The sequence below is a fragment of the Chelon labrosus genome, assembly GCF_963514085.1.
Source record: "Chelon labrosus genome assembly, chromosome: 22".
In the NCBI taxonomy this organism is placed as follows: Eukaryota; Metazoa; Chordata; class Actinopteri; order Mugiliformes; family Mugilidae; genus Chelon; species Chelon labrosus.
In genome coordinates, this window is record NC_140355.1 from 10,319,894 (window position 1) to 10,334,329 (window position 14,436).

The 14,436-nt window shown below is 40.7% G+C and overlaps 1 protein-coding gene across 1 annotated transcript in view; it reads right to left on the reverse strand.

Annotated features, from left to right (window-relative positions):
* The window catches only part of pnpla7a (patatin-like phospholipase domain containing 7a), a 24,990-nt gene continuing 10,554 nt past the window's right edge, over window positions 1-14,436 (reverse strand). Inside the window, exons 25-36 of the mRNA XM_084572136.1 lie at window positions 10,882-11,064; window positions 10,568-10,686; window positions 10,247-10,403; window positions 8,990-9,106; window positions 8,731-8,800; window positions 8,348-8,464; window positions 8,020-8,168; window positions 7,736-7,888; window positions 7,304-7,423; window positions 5,822-5,906; window positions 5,287-5,402; window positions 1-3,577 (exon numbers count right to left, since the gene is read on the reverse strand). Of these exons, the coding sequence (XP_084428262.1) occupies window positions 3,470-3,577; window positions 5,287-5,402; window positions 5,822-5,906; window positions 7,304-7,423; window positions 7,736-7,888; window positions 8,020-8,168; window positions 8,348-8,464; window positions 8,731-8,800; window positions 8,990-9,106; window positions 10,247-10,403; window positions 10,568-10,686; window positions 10,882-11,064 (1,494 nt within the window). The 3' untranslated portion in view covers window positions 1-3,469. The remainder of the gene's footprint in view (window positions 3,578-5,286; window positions 5,403-5,821; window positions 5,907-7,303; window positions 7,424-7,735; window positions 7,889-8,019; window positions 8,169-8,347; window positions 8,465-8,730; window positions 8,801-8,989; window positions 9,107-10,246; window positions 10,404-10,567; window positions 10,687-10,881; window positions 11,065-14,436) is intronic.

Consider the following 14,436-nt stretch of genomic DNA (forward strand, 5'->3'; position numbering starts at 1 on the left):
TACTACAACAACAAATAGTAATTTATTAGAAGTAATCGATTATCAAAAAAACATGTAGACATTCAATGTCAAACGTTACAGGCTTATTAGTAAACTCGCACACAGTAATCATCAAAAAGAGTGGTTGTTCTTCCACACGGGTCATCTAAGGCTTTGATACATTAAAGTCATGGCACAGATCCACACATTACATCAGCACTTCATCCATTACCATGTCCTGTTTGATAAAGCTGTGAAACATTCATTCTGCCAGACAACATCAATTCAGTGTGCTTGCTTGAGACAAAACAGAACAAAACACCAGTGCAAACACCATTTCCCCTATCTCCAGTTTGCTCACACGTTCTCTGTCCAGACTCCACGTGGAACCAACACCATATGTGAGCCACGTAGTGTTTATCACAGGTTTTCACATACCGTCTACACATGTACGTAAGGCTGCCGGCACTGTAGCACCGCTATTTACAAAGACACATACAGTGAGGCTCACAGGGTGCTATATCAAGTAACAAGAACAGAAAAAAAAAAGTTGCATTGGTGAAGTAATGATCAGAGTCTGACTGGACGGCTGATATCAGTTTATTATAAGTTTTATACTATATTATAAGTTTATATATGTGGCCAATAAGTAACTAAAATAGCAGAGAAAATGCCAGAGATAAGTGTTTTGTAGTTTAGTAACGGTATCACCATCGGAAAGTGCCGACAGCATCATTAGCCAACTGTAAAATGTCCAACTTTGAGTATATACTGGTTATAATTCTTTAGATATGTTGGCACCGTATCTGTCTCTGTAACGTCTAGTATTGGTCTGACTGTGGTGATGCTAATGAGATTAGTGCTGAAGTAATTAGTCAATCACCAGAAAACTAACTAGAGACATTTTATAATTAATTATAATTGTTTCATAAGCAATTAATCATTTTTGCATCTGATGATTTTGGCGTGTTAGATGTTAGGTGTTGCACAGACTAGACGGTTTGTCGACATCACTGCTGTGCCTTGACGCTTTAGGCATCATGTCAACTAGTCACTGATCACGTGACTGTGACAACATGGACGTCTCCAAGGAAACAGGTGAGGACCCCAGTGGGTCACTGCAGCAAACTAGCAGTGGTTCATCAAGTGTGTGGAAGTACTTCACTAAGGATGTAGCCCAAACTACCGTGACGTGCAAAATATGTGAGTCAGTCTTGAAATACAACAAAAGTATTACTGCAATGCACACTCATCTGAAAAGGCGTCCGCTAACGCTAGCAGAGGAACGGTACAAATCCTCTCGATAGCAGTCAGTTGACAACTTCACTAAATGCCCTGCGGTGGCAGAGAGAAGGCAGCTTATCAACAGTTTGCTTGTGAATTTAATTGTCAAATATATTAGAACTTAAGCTGCAGTACACGGAAAAGGCTTCAGAGAAATACTTCTTTTTTACCCCAGCTATTCTATTTCAAAACACGCTGTGGAGTTCTATTAAATGCTATTGATGGTGCTGAGTTGCAGCCTGTTTTTATACAGGCTATACATATCTATACGTAGTTATAGTCAGTGTCAGCTTTCATCGCATAATAGTCAACTATTAAAAAAAAAATAAAAAATTCTCAAGTCACGCAACTCCTTGTTCAAATAAATCTGACCCTCTTTAGGTCATTGTTCGTCCAACAAACGTTTCATGTATCAATTAACAGCCCAGCACATCTAACTTGGACTGTAGAATTTTGTGATATCCACTCCCACTGTTTCTTGTTATTTAATAATCCAAAAGATTAATATATAGATTAATATATTACATGAAACTAAATTGAAAATAACTGTCAGTTCCAGTTGTAATTAAGCTTAAATGAACTGGTATAGAGTAACAGAGAAAGGCATGTAATCAAAGCTATACAACAATGAGTTAAATTTTGCATTGAATTGCATTTCTGGAATGTTTTTTCCAGCTCTTGTCACTTGTGGATATAAAACCATCATTCCTCGTACTTAAATATAAAATATATATATATATATTTTTTACTACAACAAATGTCTGATCATTTCAATGTCATGCAATCATTTAATAAACATATTCGACCCAAATCACGGGGAAACAAAAAGCTTAAACATATCGACGAGCCAAATAATTTGCGTTCCTGTGAGAACTGCGCGGAGACGAGTTGAGCTTCTGAGTTCACCCAACAGATCCGCTCAGTCTGCTGCTCAGTCTGTCTCATAGATTCAAGCCAGAAAACAGATGGGGGGGGAGACTCTCCCACCAGCTGAGAGGGAAACTAGTGCTTTGAAGTGGATTGAAATCATTAATTCGCTCCGTGTGCCTGACTCAGTGGGTACGACAAAGCAGTGCTGACAGACCACGCTGCTTCTTACGCTCTCTTTCATTTTTTTTAAACAAGTGTTATTTGGCAAGCAAGCATTGGTGAGGACTGTAACATAGACAGGATTATACACAACTTTAAAGTTGTGGTTCTTAACCTTTTGTAGCAGGGGTGACCCACATCTAGAGGATGCAAACAGTCGGCGCTCCCATTTCTCAAGCCCAGAAGGCAAAGTTTAGGACTAAATAATGCCACAGTCAGTAAATCTGCATTAAACTGGGTAATGGGATAGACTCAACTTATACATATAAATGTTTGTTTTATGATTCAATTTCATCTAAATATGAGTCTGGTAACATGCCACTGGGAATTCATCATGGGGCCTGTTTTAACTGATACAGAGAAAAAATACCTCTGCAAACAATTGGATAGTCCTGCAACTAATTAGAGCAATTTTGTTGTGAACAAATTCTCAAGAACTCCACTGCGCTCACATGACGCGTATGACTACATGGATGTTACTCTTCTGTCCATCACTTCAAATTATGTGACTGGCCCGGCAGATCTTTGCAGTAGTTCAGTTCTCAACCAAGCGGTTCAAGATAAACACAAACATTTTGTGGGCAGGGGAAGTTGGGCTGGCTTCCAAGCTACAAACCTAGTGAAAAGTCATGAAAAATAATTAGAATTCTGTGTGCTAATGATTCAACCCTGTGTGTGGCAGAGATGGATATATCAAATTTTGAAAATCTGTGTTTCTTAGACAACAGAGGAGTGAACAAATCTAACAATTTTTTCCCCAAGTGCAGTCAATGAAGATTCATAGTCCTATCCCAGTCCAAGTGATAATATTTCATGGAAATAGTATCTCCTCGCCACCCCTGTTTGTCTTCCACTGGACTGGTGTGATTATGTAAAGCTACAGGAAATAATCTCAATATGAGAAATGGTTAGATGTGCAGCTGCTCTATAAACCATGTGTGCTCAATGTGTGTATTCAGTTTTTTTTTTAAGGGAACACTCTTTTGTTATGTCAGCCACACAGCTAATAAGGCCAGGTAACAGAAGTCAACGTGGTAACTGTAGCCACTTGTGGGACAGACTGGCAGGTTAAATTGTGATGACCTGTTCAGGCAGACTACATTAGACCGGTCTTCACTTAATGGTCCTGCTGGTTTGATGGCTCTTCCAACGCGCTGACAGGGACGGCAGAAAAGCTGCCGAGCGAGGTAATGGTGCGTGCTGGCCTCCTGTACAGCTCTTCATCCTATGAATCAGAAAAAAAACAAACAAACATGTTTTTTTCACCTGAAAAATGACCATATAAATATAAATGCTGCTATTCAGCTTCCTTTTAGCAGCAATAAATGTAGAAGAATGACATGCAATGGTGAAGTATGAAAGTCTCAGAATGAGGGATTATGTTTAGTTTGCAAAAGTTTGAGCATCCCAGAGTACATTATAAACTGTGTGGATATGTGACCTGGAAGTTAAGATAATCATTCGCTCATTTGCTCTTCACGGAAACCCGTTCATTGACCACAGACTCATTCCACTAAGCTTTCCTTAATGGCTTACGCCGGACACTTCTAGTTAAGTCTAATTATCTCTTTACTCCATTAGTGTCAGGGCAGATACATCCAATCAGCTGATAAATTAAGTAGAAATCTGTGTTTTAACTTGCATTTCATCTCATCACTTTTTTAAAAAACCAATTACAATATCCATATCTAAATCACACTGTATGTTAATCAGATCATCGACAAGACTTTTCTAATTTGTTTGGATCACAGTGGTCTAAATTAGTTCCCCCTTTCATTGGCAAAGGTTTGTAGGTTTTACCCTTCTGCATTTTCAGATGTGACACTAGCTGGATTGTGGCAACAAGAGACCATGGAAATTCAGTGAGTTATAGTGATAAAAGAAGGAAAAAATCCTTTGGTGAAGCAAAGTGGGTGGTTATCAAGTTGAGCTAATCTCAGTTTTGAAGTGACGGCCAATGGGAGCGATGCAGATTGATTGATTGATATCCCCAAGTGTTTATCACAAGGAAACGGCGCCACACTTTGGTTCCCATCACCACATTTATCCTGCTGATAACAGGCTTGGAACGGTGGTATTTTCTTTTCAAATATATTGTAAGAGATTATATATAAGGTTAACTAGGAACCCAGAGCCTTGAACTTCCACTAGCAAACTGTCAGCTAGAAAGTGATGGACTACAAACAAACTTACATCTGTACTTGCCAAAAAAAAAAAAACGAGAAGCAAAACATAATTCTAGCAAATTGAATCTTTTATGTACCATATCAAAAGCATCCATATTTTAAATGCTCTCAGGCCCTAGATATCATTCATTCATTCATTCATCTTCTTTAACCGCTTGTTCCTGTGAAGGGTCGCAGGGTCTGCTGGAGTCTATCCCAGTTGTCATCGGGCGAGAGGCGGGGTACACCCTGGACAGGTCGCCAGTCTATCGCAGGGCTAACACAGAGAGACAGACAACCATTCTCACACTCACACCTACGGCCAATTTAGAATCACCAGTGAACCTAATGAGCATGTCTTTGGACAGTGGGAGGAAGCAGGAGTACCCGGAGAGAACCCACGCAGACACAGGGGGAACAAGCAAACTCCACACAGAAAGGCCCAGTCGGCCCATGGATTCACTGTGAGGCATCAGTGCTAACCACCTCGCCACTGTGCCGCCGCCCTAGATATCATTTTAGAATATATATTTATGATATTAACTGATAACTGTTATAGTATAAATTGACCTGACTCCTGTGTGAACAACCATGTGTTTCTGTACAATTTGACTTTGCCAAAGTCTACATTTAAGAAAAGGGATGTATGCTCCAAGTAAAAGTGCCCAAAGTATGAAGTTCATTCTGTTGTTTGTCCTCGGTAGCTAAAATAAAATGGCTGCTTAGAAGAGACCCCAAAGTGTCCAGTCTTATAACCAGAGATTTGTACCGTGTCAGCAGTCTCCTCCCCTTCAGTGTGCTCTCCGTAGCGATTGTACATCTCCATGTCAGACAAAGCGCTCTCCAGTGCATCCTCCTCATAGTCAGTTTGGTAGTCGGACTCATCTGGTGAGGGGAAAGAGCGGAGGGAAGGAGGCACATTGTGGGTGAATAAGTTCAAGTATGTATAGCAGAGAAGAGGTGACAAATCCAAGTGGGTGTGCAGGTGAATGAGTCAGAACTGCAAAAATGTGCAACATTGTGAAAAGATAAACGGGGCACGGTGATGAGTGATGGATGACAAATGTTTTTTAAATAGATGGATATAGCCACATATGAGAAAAACACAACAGCGGTATTGGGTTTCAGTTACTCAGACATAAAATTGCAGTTTCTATTTTCTGTGCGTTGCATACTGAGTGGAAAAGTCAACATATAAACACAGGGACAGGAAACACAAACATGGAAGAGAAACGGTGAGCACTGTGTTTTTAGAAAGAACCATGATTGGTGAGGCGACAGTGTTGCTGTGCGTGGAGCTTTACCATCCACCAGAGGAGGTTTGACGGGCTCGATGCGGGACACAATTTCTGCCAGGTCGGTGAAGGAAGCGTTGGGACATGTCACCACCTGGAAAAACACACACACACACATTCGGCTGAATCTGGTTTCATGTCATTTCTGTCTATTGGTATAAGCTAACTAACCAGCTGCGCTCTAAATATGCCAGCTGCAAGGTGTCAACACCTCATCTGTTAGAGATGTTTTCTTCCATACGCACACTGGTGGAATCAAAAATGGCAACCAGCTGGTTCAGTAAGAAGAAGAGTGTAAAGAGTGATGTGGATTTAATCTTTGTGTCTTCATTCAAGCAACATTAAGCCAATGGCAGGCATTCCTTTAAACTGCTGCGTTGACAGTGAAAATATAATTCCTTTTGAGCTTTAGTTTCCACAGGTCCCTTTGATGCATTTTGAAATTTATAGCATGCATTCGTGTTCACCAATTTGTGCAACACTACTGAACATACAGTGTCAAATCTATCACAGGAAGAGAGGCATTATTTCCCCTGGGAGTTGCACCCCACAGTAGCATCTGAAAATAGAAAGACACTCATTAACTGCCTGCGTGGGATGGCTATTGTTTTAAATGAACAGGGTTTATTTATGAGACAGTCTTTAGCATTGCTATTTCAAATCTGCAGCCGTAACAGTATCCATCCTCCTATTGTTCAGGTGCATTTGTTAGTTTCTTGCTGTGGGGTTCCTGTCGTGATTCCTGCTGTTCTTCCCTCCATCCTCCTCATGTTATTGCTCAGATTGAGGGTAAATATCTCATCTTTCTTCATCACTCTCTCTGTCTTTTGTTTCGTAGGTGCTTTGTCTTTTTTGACGTTTCTGGACGACTAATCCAGTGTACGGTAAAGCTTATTCTCTGTACTGCAGGAGAAAACCTATTTATTTTTCAGTTTTAACTTCATTACTCAAACAGCGGTCTACAGGCCTAATATGACAATGTATCAGGCATAGATAAGAAACTAAGGCAAAGGAATGTATAGAGAATATAACCAGTATAAGACACCCACTGTGGTCAATTAAACACGAATGTGAGGTGATACATTTAAAAGGATGTTATATTTGTCTGACAGATGTCTGGCGTTTATGGAAAACTGAGCTCATCAGTTTAACTCGTCTAATAACACAAATTGTGTTAAGTAATGTTCTCCTCCACTGTCTTTTCTTTTAAATGGTAATTAAAACTGTGAGAAGACAAATCCAGTGTGTCCAACCTCAGACACATTTTCCTGATACATTCAGTTGTCATCTTGACATTTGTGAATTGTGCTAATCTGTTGATTATGTGTCTTCACACTGGATTAAGTAATATAGACTCTTAACTCAATACATAATATTTCAGTTATAATTAATGCATTACAATTAGTCATGCACTGATTTGGAGTCCTATCTTCTATTGACTTTTGTTATCATATATTCTACAGGATACATATTCACTCCCCCCAGTCTTACATTGTTCTTGCATTGTGTGTTGTGGAACTCCTCTTGGTGTCTGTCTTTCAGCATTTTCTCCACCACACCACTGCGACTCCACACGTCAAACACAGTCTTGCCGTGCTGGTATCCCACCTCCTACGTCACACAAGCATACACATTAAATATTATTGTATAAAGTACAGTTCAGATGCATTAACAGCCATACCGAGGGACCAGACAATGGCTATGTTTGTATGGACAATACATCTTTAACCAGACTGAAAGCATTCTGATTGGTTGCTTTGCCACAGCACCAGGAAATTTGTGATATCACCTGATTTTACTTCATGTGAGGCCAGTCTGTCCCAATTGAGGCAGTTTCGTTCAGATGGGGTTATTATTCTGAATATTTGTGACACACTATTGTCCATCTAAACAATGTAAAGCAAACTCTTGTCTCAAACTTACAGCAATCTCGTCAAACTTGCCAAACTCCAGAGTGCGGTATCTGTCGATCGGCGGTCTGATATACTCGCAGTAGTCACTGTTCTTCACGGACTCCAGCTGCCTCACACAGCACACATATGCCAGCCGAGTCTGAATCTCAGCCATGTTCAACACCTATAGAAATGAACTTATGGATCACTGAAAAACACCTCCAAAAATATCCTCACTGATATTCACAGGACTCATTTATTTTTAAGCATCCTCGCACAGTATGTTGTGTCTTTACTCCTTAATCGATCCATCACCTTTACTTTCTCAGCTAGGGGGTTGAGGCGTTTCCATAGCAGCCACCAGCCTGAGAGTGAGTCGCCATAATTAGTGAGGTTGGTTTCATCTCGGCTGCCCACGTCAATAGCTATCACCACTTTGGCCCCCATGGAGCGCGCAACGTCAGCTGGGAGAATTAGAGGAAACCAGAAAGGTGGGACAGGAAGAAAAAGAAGAGTGCATCGCGAAAAATTAAAACTATCAACAGGGTAAAATAGCTAAAAAACTACAAATAAACACAACTGAACACATTGAGCTACTGCGAGAAAGAAGAAGCTGAAACTAAAAGTACTGAGTGTAACAAACCAGGCAGGTTGTTGATGTAGCCTCCATCCATCAGCAGGTGTCCATCTTTGGGGTCACAGAGAGGAGGCAGATATCCAGACAGAGACATGCTGGCACGAACGTACCGCCACAGAGAACCTGAAACAGCAAACAGGCAGACCTGTAGGTGTCATTCCTTTCAGACTCTGCATGTTTAATCGAAAGCGACCAACCTGAACAGGCTGAAAATTAAATCAGTGAGACTAATTAAAGGGTCAGTTCACCAGTGAGGTCTAGACCTGTGCAGAGAAATCTGCAAGTATCATAAAGAAAACTTCTTTTTGTTGATTTTCTTTTTGTGAACTGACGCTTTAAGCATAAAGTTTTTTTTGTTTTGTTTTTTTAAATACAGAAACTTTACCTACCATCAGTGTGAACTCTCATGGCTGAGGCAGTGATATCAGTAGTGATGTTGAAATATGGGATCCAAAGGTCCTGCATAAGCAAAAGATTACAATGAAACAGGTATAAGTCCATGTGATCCATTTGTTTTCTCTTACAGACGACTGCCAGATATTTTGGGATGTTTATCTTCCAAAGCTAGGTGTCATTCTTTATTTAGTCTCCATTTCAGTTCTGATTCTATTAATTAGGGCGCTGTTAACCCCAGTTAATTTAGCTCACCTCGATCTGTTTGCTTTTGAAGACAGTGCTGATGCCATAGTTGAAGGCCGCGCCGGAAAACATGGAGGTGACTGGATACGTCAAGTCCAGAATCTTCTTAAACACTGAAGTCATTTCCTGCAGGGAAACCCAGAGAAAAGGCAATTTGTTAATTTCCTCTGAGATTTCTCAAGTAGAAAGCAGGATTAATTCCTAAAACTCAATGTTCAATTTGATGTAAAAGCAAATCTGCTGCTAACTTTGTGGTCCACCAACCACAAAACAGTGAGTTCTTTTTATCTTGTTACATCCATTAGGTGGGTACCTCCACTTCCCATAAATGTTTCACTTTGTTCATTTAACTTTGCTGAGGACAAACTCTTCTCATGGCACAGCGGATCTTTTAATTTGTTACTAAGGAGCAACAATCCAGCCAGCTGCTTCTGCAGGGGACGGTTCAGGACCAAGGACAGAGCCAGAGGAGGAGGGGCTGTATACATTGTGGGAAGACAAATCCTACTTGAAGACACAGCAGGTGTCTCAAATTAGCTGTTAACAGTTGCAGCATTAAAGACCTGAGGATGAATTTCATATCACAAATAAAAGGGCTCTGTTCAGGAGCTAGATGTAAAAACAGCAACAACAACCTATTACTCCTGATGGTTAATCTGCACAGCATGGTTTATTATATTAAAAGCAGAACTGAGGTGTAAACTGGATTAGACTTAAATTATTTCCTGTTAGCCTCATTTATGTCAGAATCAGTCTATGGCAAAATAAAACCAGTAAACTAAAAGATGAGGAATTGCTCAACTCCGCTCCTTTTCCACCAAAAGTATTAATGCTTCCATCTAAATGAGCTCTTTAAATCACTGGTTAGTTGTTTATACTAACTGTAGGCTAATTAAAGGTGGGAAAACACTAGTTCTGAGCTCTTCACTCAGCCAATGTGATGTAACATCCAGAAGACGTTAAATGAAGGTCACGAAGCATCAAAGGTTTTACTGTAAGCCCAAGCATCCACCAAGATGGTGATAAATTCATCATCTTGATAGTCTCCCCTGTCAAATTAGAGGACAGGAAATGATTAAGACTTGTAAAGCTTGTAGTTCTTGTCACAGCCTTTGATGAGGAGTGGGAGACAATTTGATGATACATTTCATACATTTTCAGCTTAACAAACCAGAGCACATTAAAATATCAGCTCATTCTACAAGTTTTGGATCCAGTACCAACTGAAGCTTCCCAGACGACTGTCATTGCTACTGTCACACTCACCATTGCCCATTCCTTGGCCCTTATCCTCATGCGGCTGTGGCTGCGGTCCTCGGCATACAGTGCCCCCAACAGGGACCCGATTGAAGTTCCCCCAATGAGGTCCACGGGGATGCCAGCCTCGGAGAGCGCTCGCATTATGCCCACCTGTGAACAGCCCCTGATTAGGAGGGTGGGGAAATAAACACGGAAAGACAGAAATTTTACTGAAAAGATAAGAGACATACCCGGCGAGCAGTAAAATTAGGATGTGGTGATGCTCTGAGGCTATAAAATCCATTCAACATTTCACGTCTTCAATTACAATATATTATATGACCTTACCTGGCTCCTCCTCCCCCGAGAACAAGAGCTATAGCATTGCCCGTGAGAACACGAGCCAGACGGGAGAAGTCAGAGTGGCGGTCTGCTGGCTTCTCAAACACTCGTTGATACAGCTCCAACTGCAAAAAAAGAACAATAACTGTAATAATGTATATATAATACTATAGATTGTGTTCATATATACAATGTATCTCCTCCATGAAACCTCAAAGATGCCGTGCATGTGAGAAAGGAGTTAAGAGTAGAACAGACAAAGGAGTGCTTTGATCTGCAGATGTCACATCAGAGAAAATACAACAACATTCTGGTCCTACCAGTTTGGGCAGGCTCCTCTTAGAGAAAACCCTTCTGGGACACGAGAGGTGGAGGTGTCTGGAGATCCAGCTTCGCATGTTGAGCCACTCCACAGTTCCTTTGGGTGGGGGGCCGTCTTCTCTGTGCAACAACACCAGCTGCTTCTGGGCACGCACCGCGCTTCCTTCCAACATGCGCTCCAGCTAGAGGGACGGCAGTGAGCACACGTTTCAGAACAGTGGCTCCTGTGTCGTGCTTGCACAGGTGGAATAATGAAAACCCAAACTCGTGACTATTACAAGCACAATTAGGCTGAAATGAGCACAACATTATTACTTGTATACAGGTACAGCTCAAAAAATTTTAATATCATGAAAAAGTTGAAAAAGTGAAACTCATATTATCTAGATTCATTACACATAGGGTGAAATATTTCAAGCCTTGTAATTTTGATGATTATGGCTTACAGATGAACAATGAAAACCACCAGCGTGGCATGGAGGTGATCAGCCTGTGGTACTGCTGAGGTGTAATGGAAGCCCAGGTTGCTTTGATAGCGGCCTTCAGGGTCTGGTGTCTCTCACCTTCCCTCTTGACAATAGCCCATAGCTTCTCTATGGGGTTCAGGTGAGTTTGCTGACCAGTCAAGCACAGTGACACCATGCTCATTGAACCAGCTTTTGGTATCTTTGGCAATGTGGGCAAGTGCCAAATCCTGCTGGAAAATGAAATCAGCATCTCCATAAAGCTTGTCAGCAGAAGGAAGCACGATGTGCTCCAAAATATCCTGGTAAATGGCTGCGTTGACTGTGGACTTCAGAAAACACAGTGGACCAACACCAGCAGATGACGTGGCACCCCAAATCACTGACTGTGGCAACTTCCCATTGGACTTCAAGCGTCATGGATTCAGTGCCTCTCCACTCTTCCTCCAGTCACTGGGACCTTGATTCCCAAATCAAGTGGCTCTTGATGCGCTGACTCCAGCCTCAGTCCACTCCTTGTGAAGCTCCCCCAAATTCTTGAATGGATTTTGCTGCGGATGGAAGCTGCGGTTTTCCCTGTTGTTGGTGCACCTTTTCCTACCACACTTTTCCCTTCCAGTTAACTCTCTATGAATATGCTTGAATACAGCACTCTGTGAACAACCAGCTTCTTTAGCAATGACCTTTTGTGGCTTTCCCTCATTATGGAGGGTGTCAATGACTGTCTTCTGGACATCTGTCAAGTCAGCGGTCTTCCCCATGGTCGTGTAGCCTACTGACCCAGACTGAGACCATTTAAAGGCTCAGGAAACATTTGTAGGTGTTTTGAGTTAATTACCTGATTAGGGGGCGACGCCATGAGTCTCCAATATTGAACTTTTTCAAAACATTCAAATTTTTTGAGACATTGAGTTTTGGGTTTTCATTATCTGTAAGCCATAATCATCAAAATGACAAGAAATAAAGGCTTGAAATATTTCACTCCGTGTAATGAATCTAAATAATATATGAGTTTCACTTTCTGAATTTTTTGAGCTGGTATGTGACTGCAAAGCCATGTTTATGTTTGGTAATAATAACTGGTGCTTTCAAGGAGAAATCAAGGATCTATTCCAGAATGACTCTTATTTTGAAGTCAATCATTACAGCTGAACAACTACAATAATTACATATAATTATGTTTACATCTGTGTTTTTTTTCCACAAGTTAATTTTAATTACTTGTAACTTTTGGAGTTTCCTAAATGAGGCATTTTTGACTGAATGAGCAGTCTAATTGGGAAAAAAAGTCAGAGAGGAAGGTCAGACCTCAGCCTAGTCGACAGGCCCTCTCTGTTGAAAGGTTTAGTGTGTGTGCAAGGTGTGTGTGTGTGTGTGCGTGTGTGTGCGCCCGTAAAGATAAAATCAACCCCTATGACTCATTCTGAGCCTGAGCAAATATTGATCCATCTCGCCATTTCTTGTTAAACAGGGAAACATTTTTTTTTCTTTGCAATTGCCTCTCTTCAGCTGGAAGAAGGAGCACTCTCTCTTTCATAACATCCATCCACACTTTGCTCATTTCTCCTGTGTGCCCAAGGCTCAAATATCATTCACAGCCCATCTGACCATTAAGTTGGCTAAACCCCGGGGTATTACAATGGTTCAGGAACATAATGATCAGAAGTGACCTTAATGTCACATCAGACGGAGATCTGCTCTACTGAGCTCTTTAGCTGATGACACACTAATACAAAGAGAACTCAGTTAATAATTGCTGAATCGCTAACTGATGTGTTGATTTCTCTAGAGAGAAATATCTAAACGGAAAAAGTTTGTTTAGATATTCCATCTCATTAAACATGCATGTTTGCTTTCTTCCCTGCAGTTAGATGAGAATAGGGATACTACTTTGATGTCAGCAGGGTAAAAGATGCTACAATCAGCAGCAAGTTAGCTATGACTTTAAAATGCTATAAAACTATTTAACTAAAAGCATCACTAATGACCAATAACTACCTTGTTGCCCCTCTAGAGTTAAAAATGGAGTTTTGACTATTCCTTGATTAGGAAACTATTCCTGCTGTTGACACCGAGGTTCCCAGGTAAGTAGCAGAGACTTGAGGAAGTCTCTGTCCAGTCAAGTGTCAAGATAACTATTATAGTACTGTATGGAAAATAGAAAGAAAAGTAAATAAGCATATTTCTCAAAAATACTAAATCTTTGTTCTCAAAACTTCCTCTTTGCAGCACTGATTCCACAAGACATTAAAATGTTGAAGACTTTCTTTTGAGATTCTGGTCTTTGTTGACATGACTGAACATAATATAATTTATCAGTTACACATTCATGGTGCAAAAATGACATCCCAAAAGTGTTTTGCTTTGCGACATGGTTCATTATCCTGATGGAAGTAGCAATTGAGTAAAGTGTCTTCATAAAGGGAAGCGCATAGTCAGAAACAATACTCCAGACCATTCAGACCATGATTGATTATATATGAAGGAGCCCAAGGCACCACCCATCAGTCCGTTGATGCTAAATTCTGAGACCAACATTTGCATGTTTCAGCAGAAATCGAGAGTCATCACACCAGTTTTCATCAGTCCAGTTTTGGTAAGCCTGTGCCCACTGTAGCTTACGCTCAGATTTCACAGTGTTTCTGTTCACTGGATGCAGTTCTAAGAAATACCCAAAACCAGTTTACTGAGACATATTTTAGTTAGAAAACAAATGGTTTGGGAGATTTAAGGTGTTTCTAAAATATTTTACCTCTGGTTAGCGCATTTTTGCGTTTGTCCAGCTCTTCTGTCCTCATACTTTTTAAATTCAAAATCTTGCCTTATATCAGCCTTCATGCTTGACGGTGCTCTCTGAGTTGTAGCTTCTGTCATGTTTTGGATCTGCCTCACACATGGACTAATCTCATCGCACATCCTCGAGAGACTAGTCATGCAAAATCAGTCTTGCGAGTCTGATGCAAGATTTCAAATGAGAGGATGTACAAAAAGGAAAAAAATAAATAAAAAAATCAATACAAAGATTTTATGAATTGGACCTTTCAAAGGAAGAATGGGAAAATCCACTTTTTAAACCCAGCTCTAATGGTC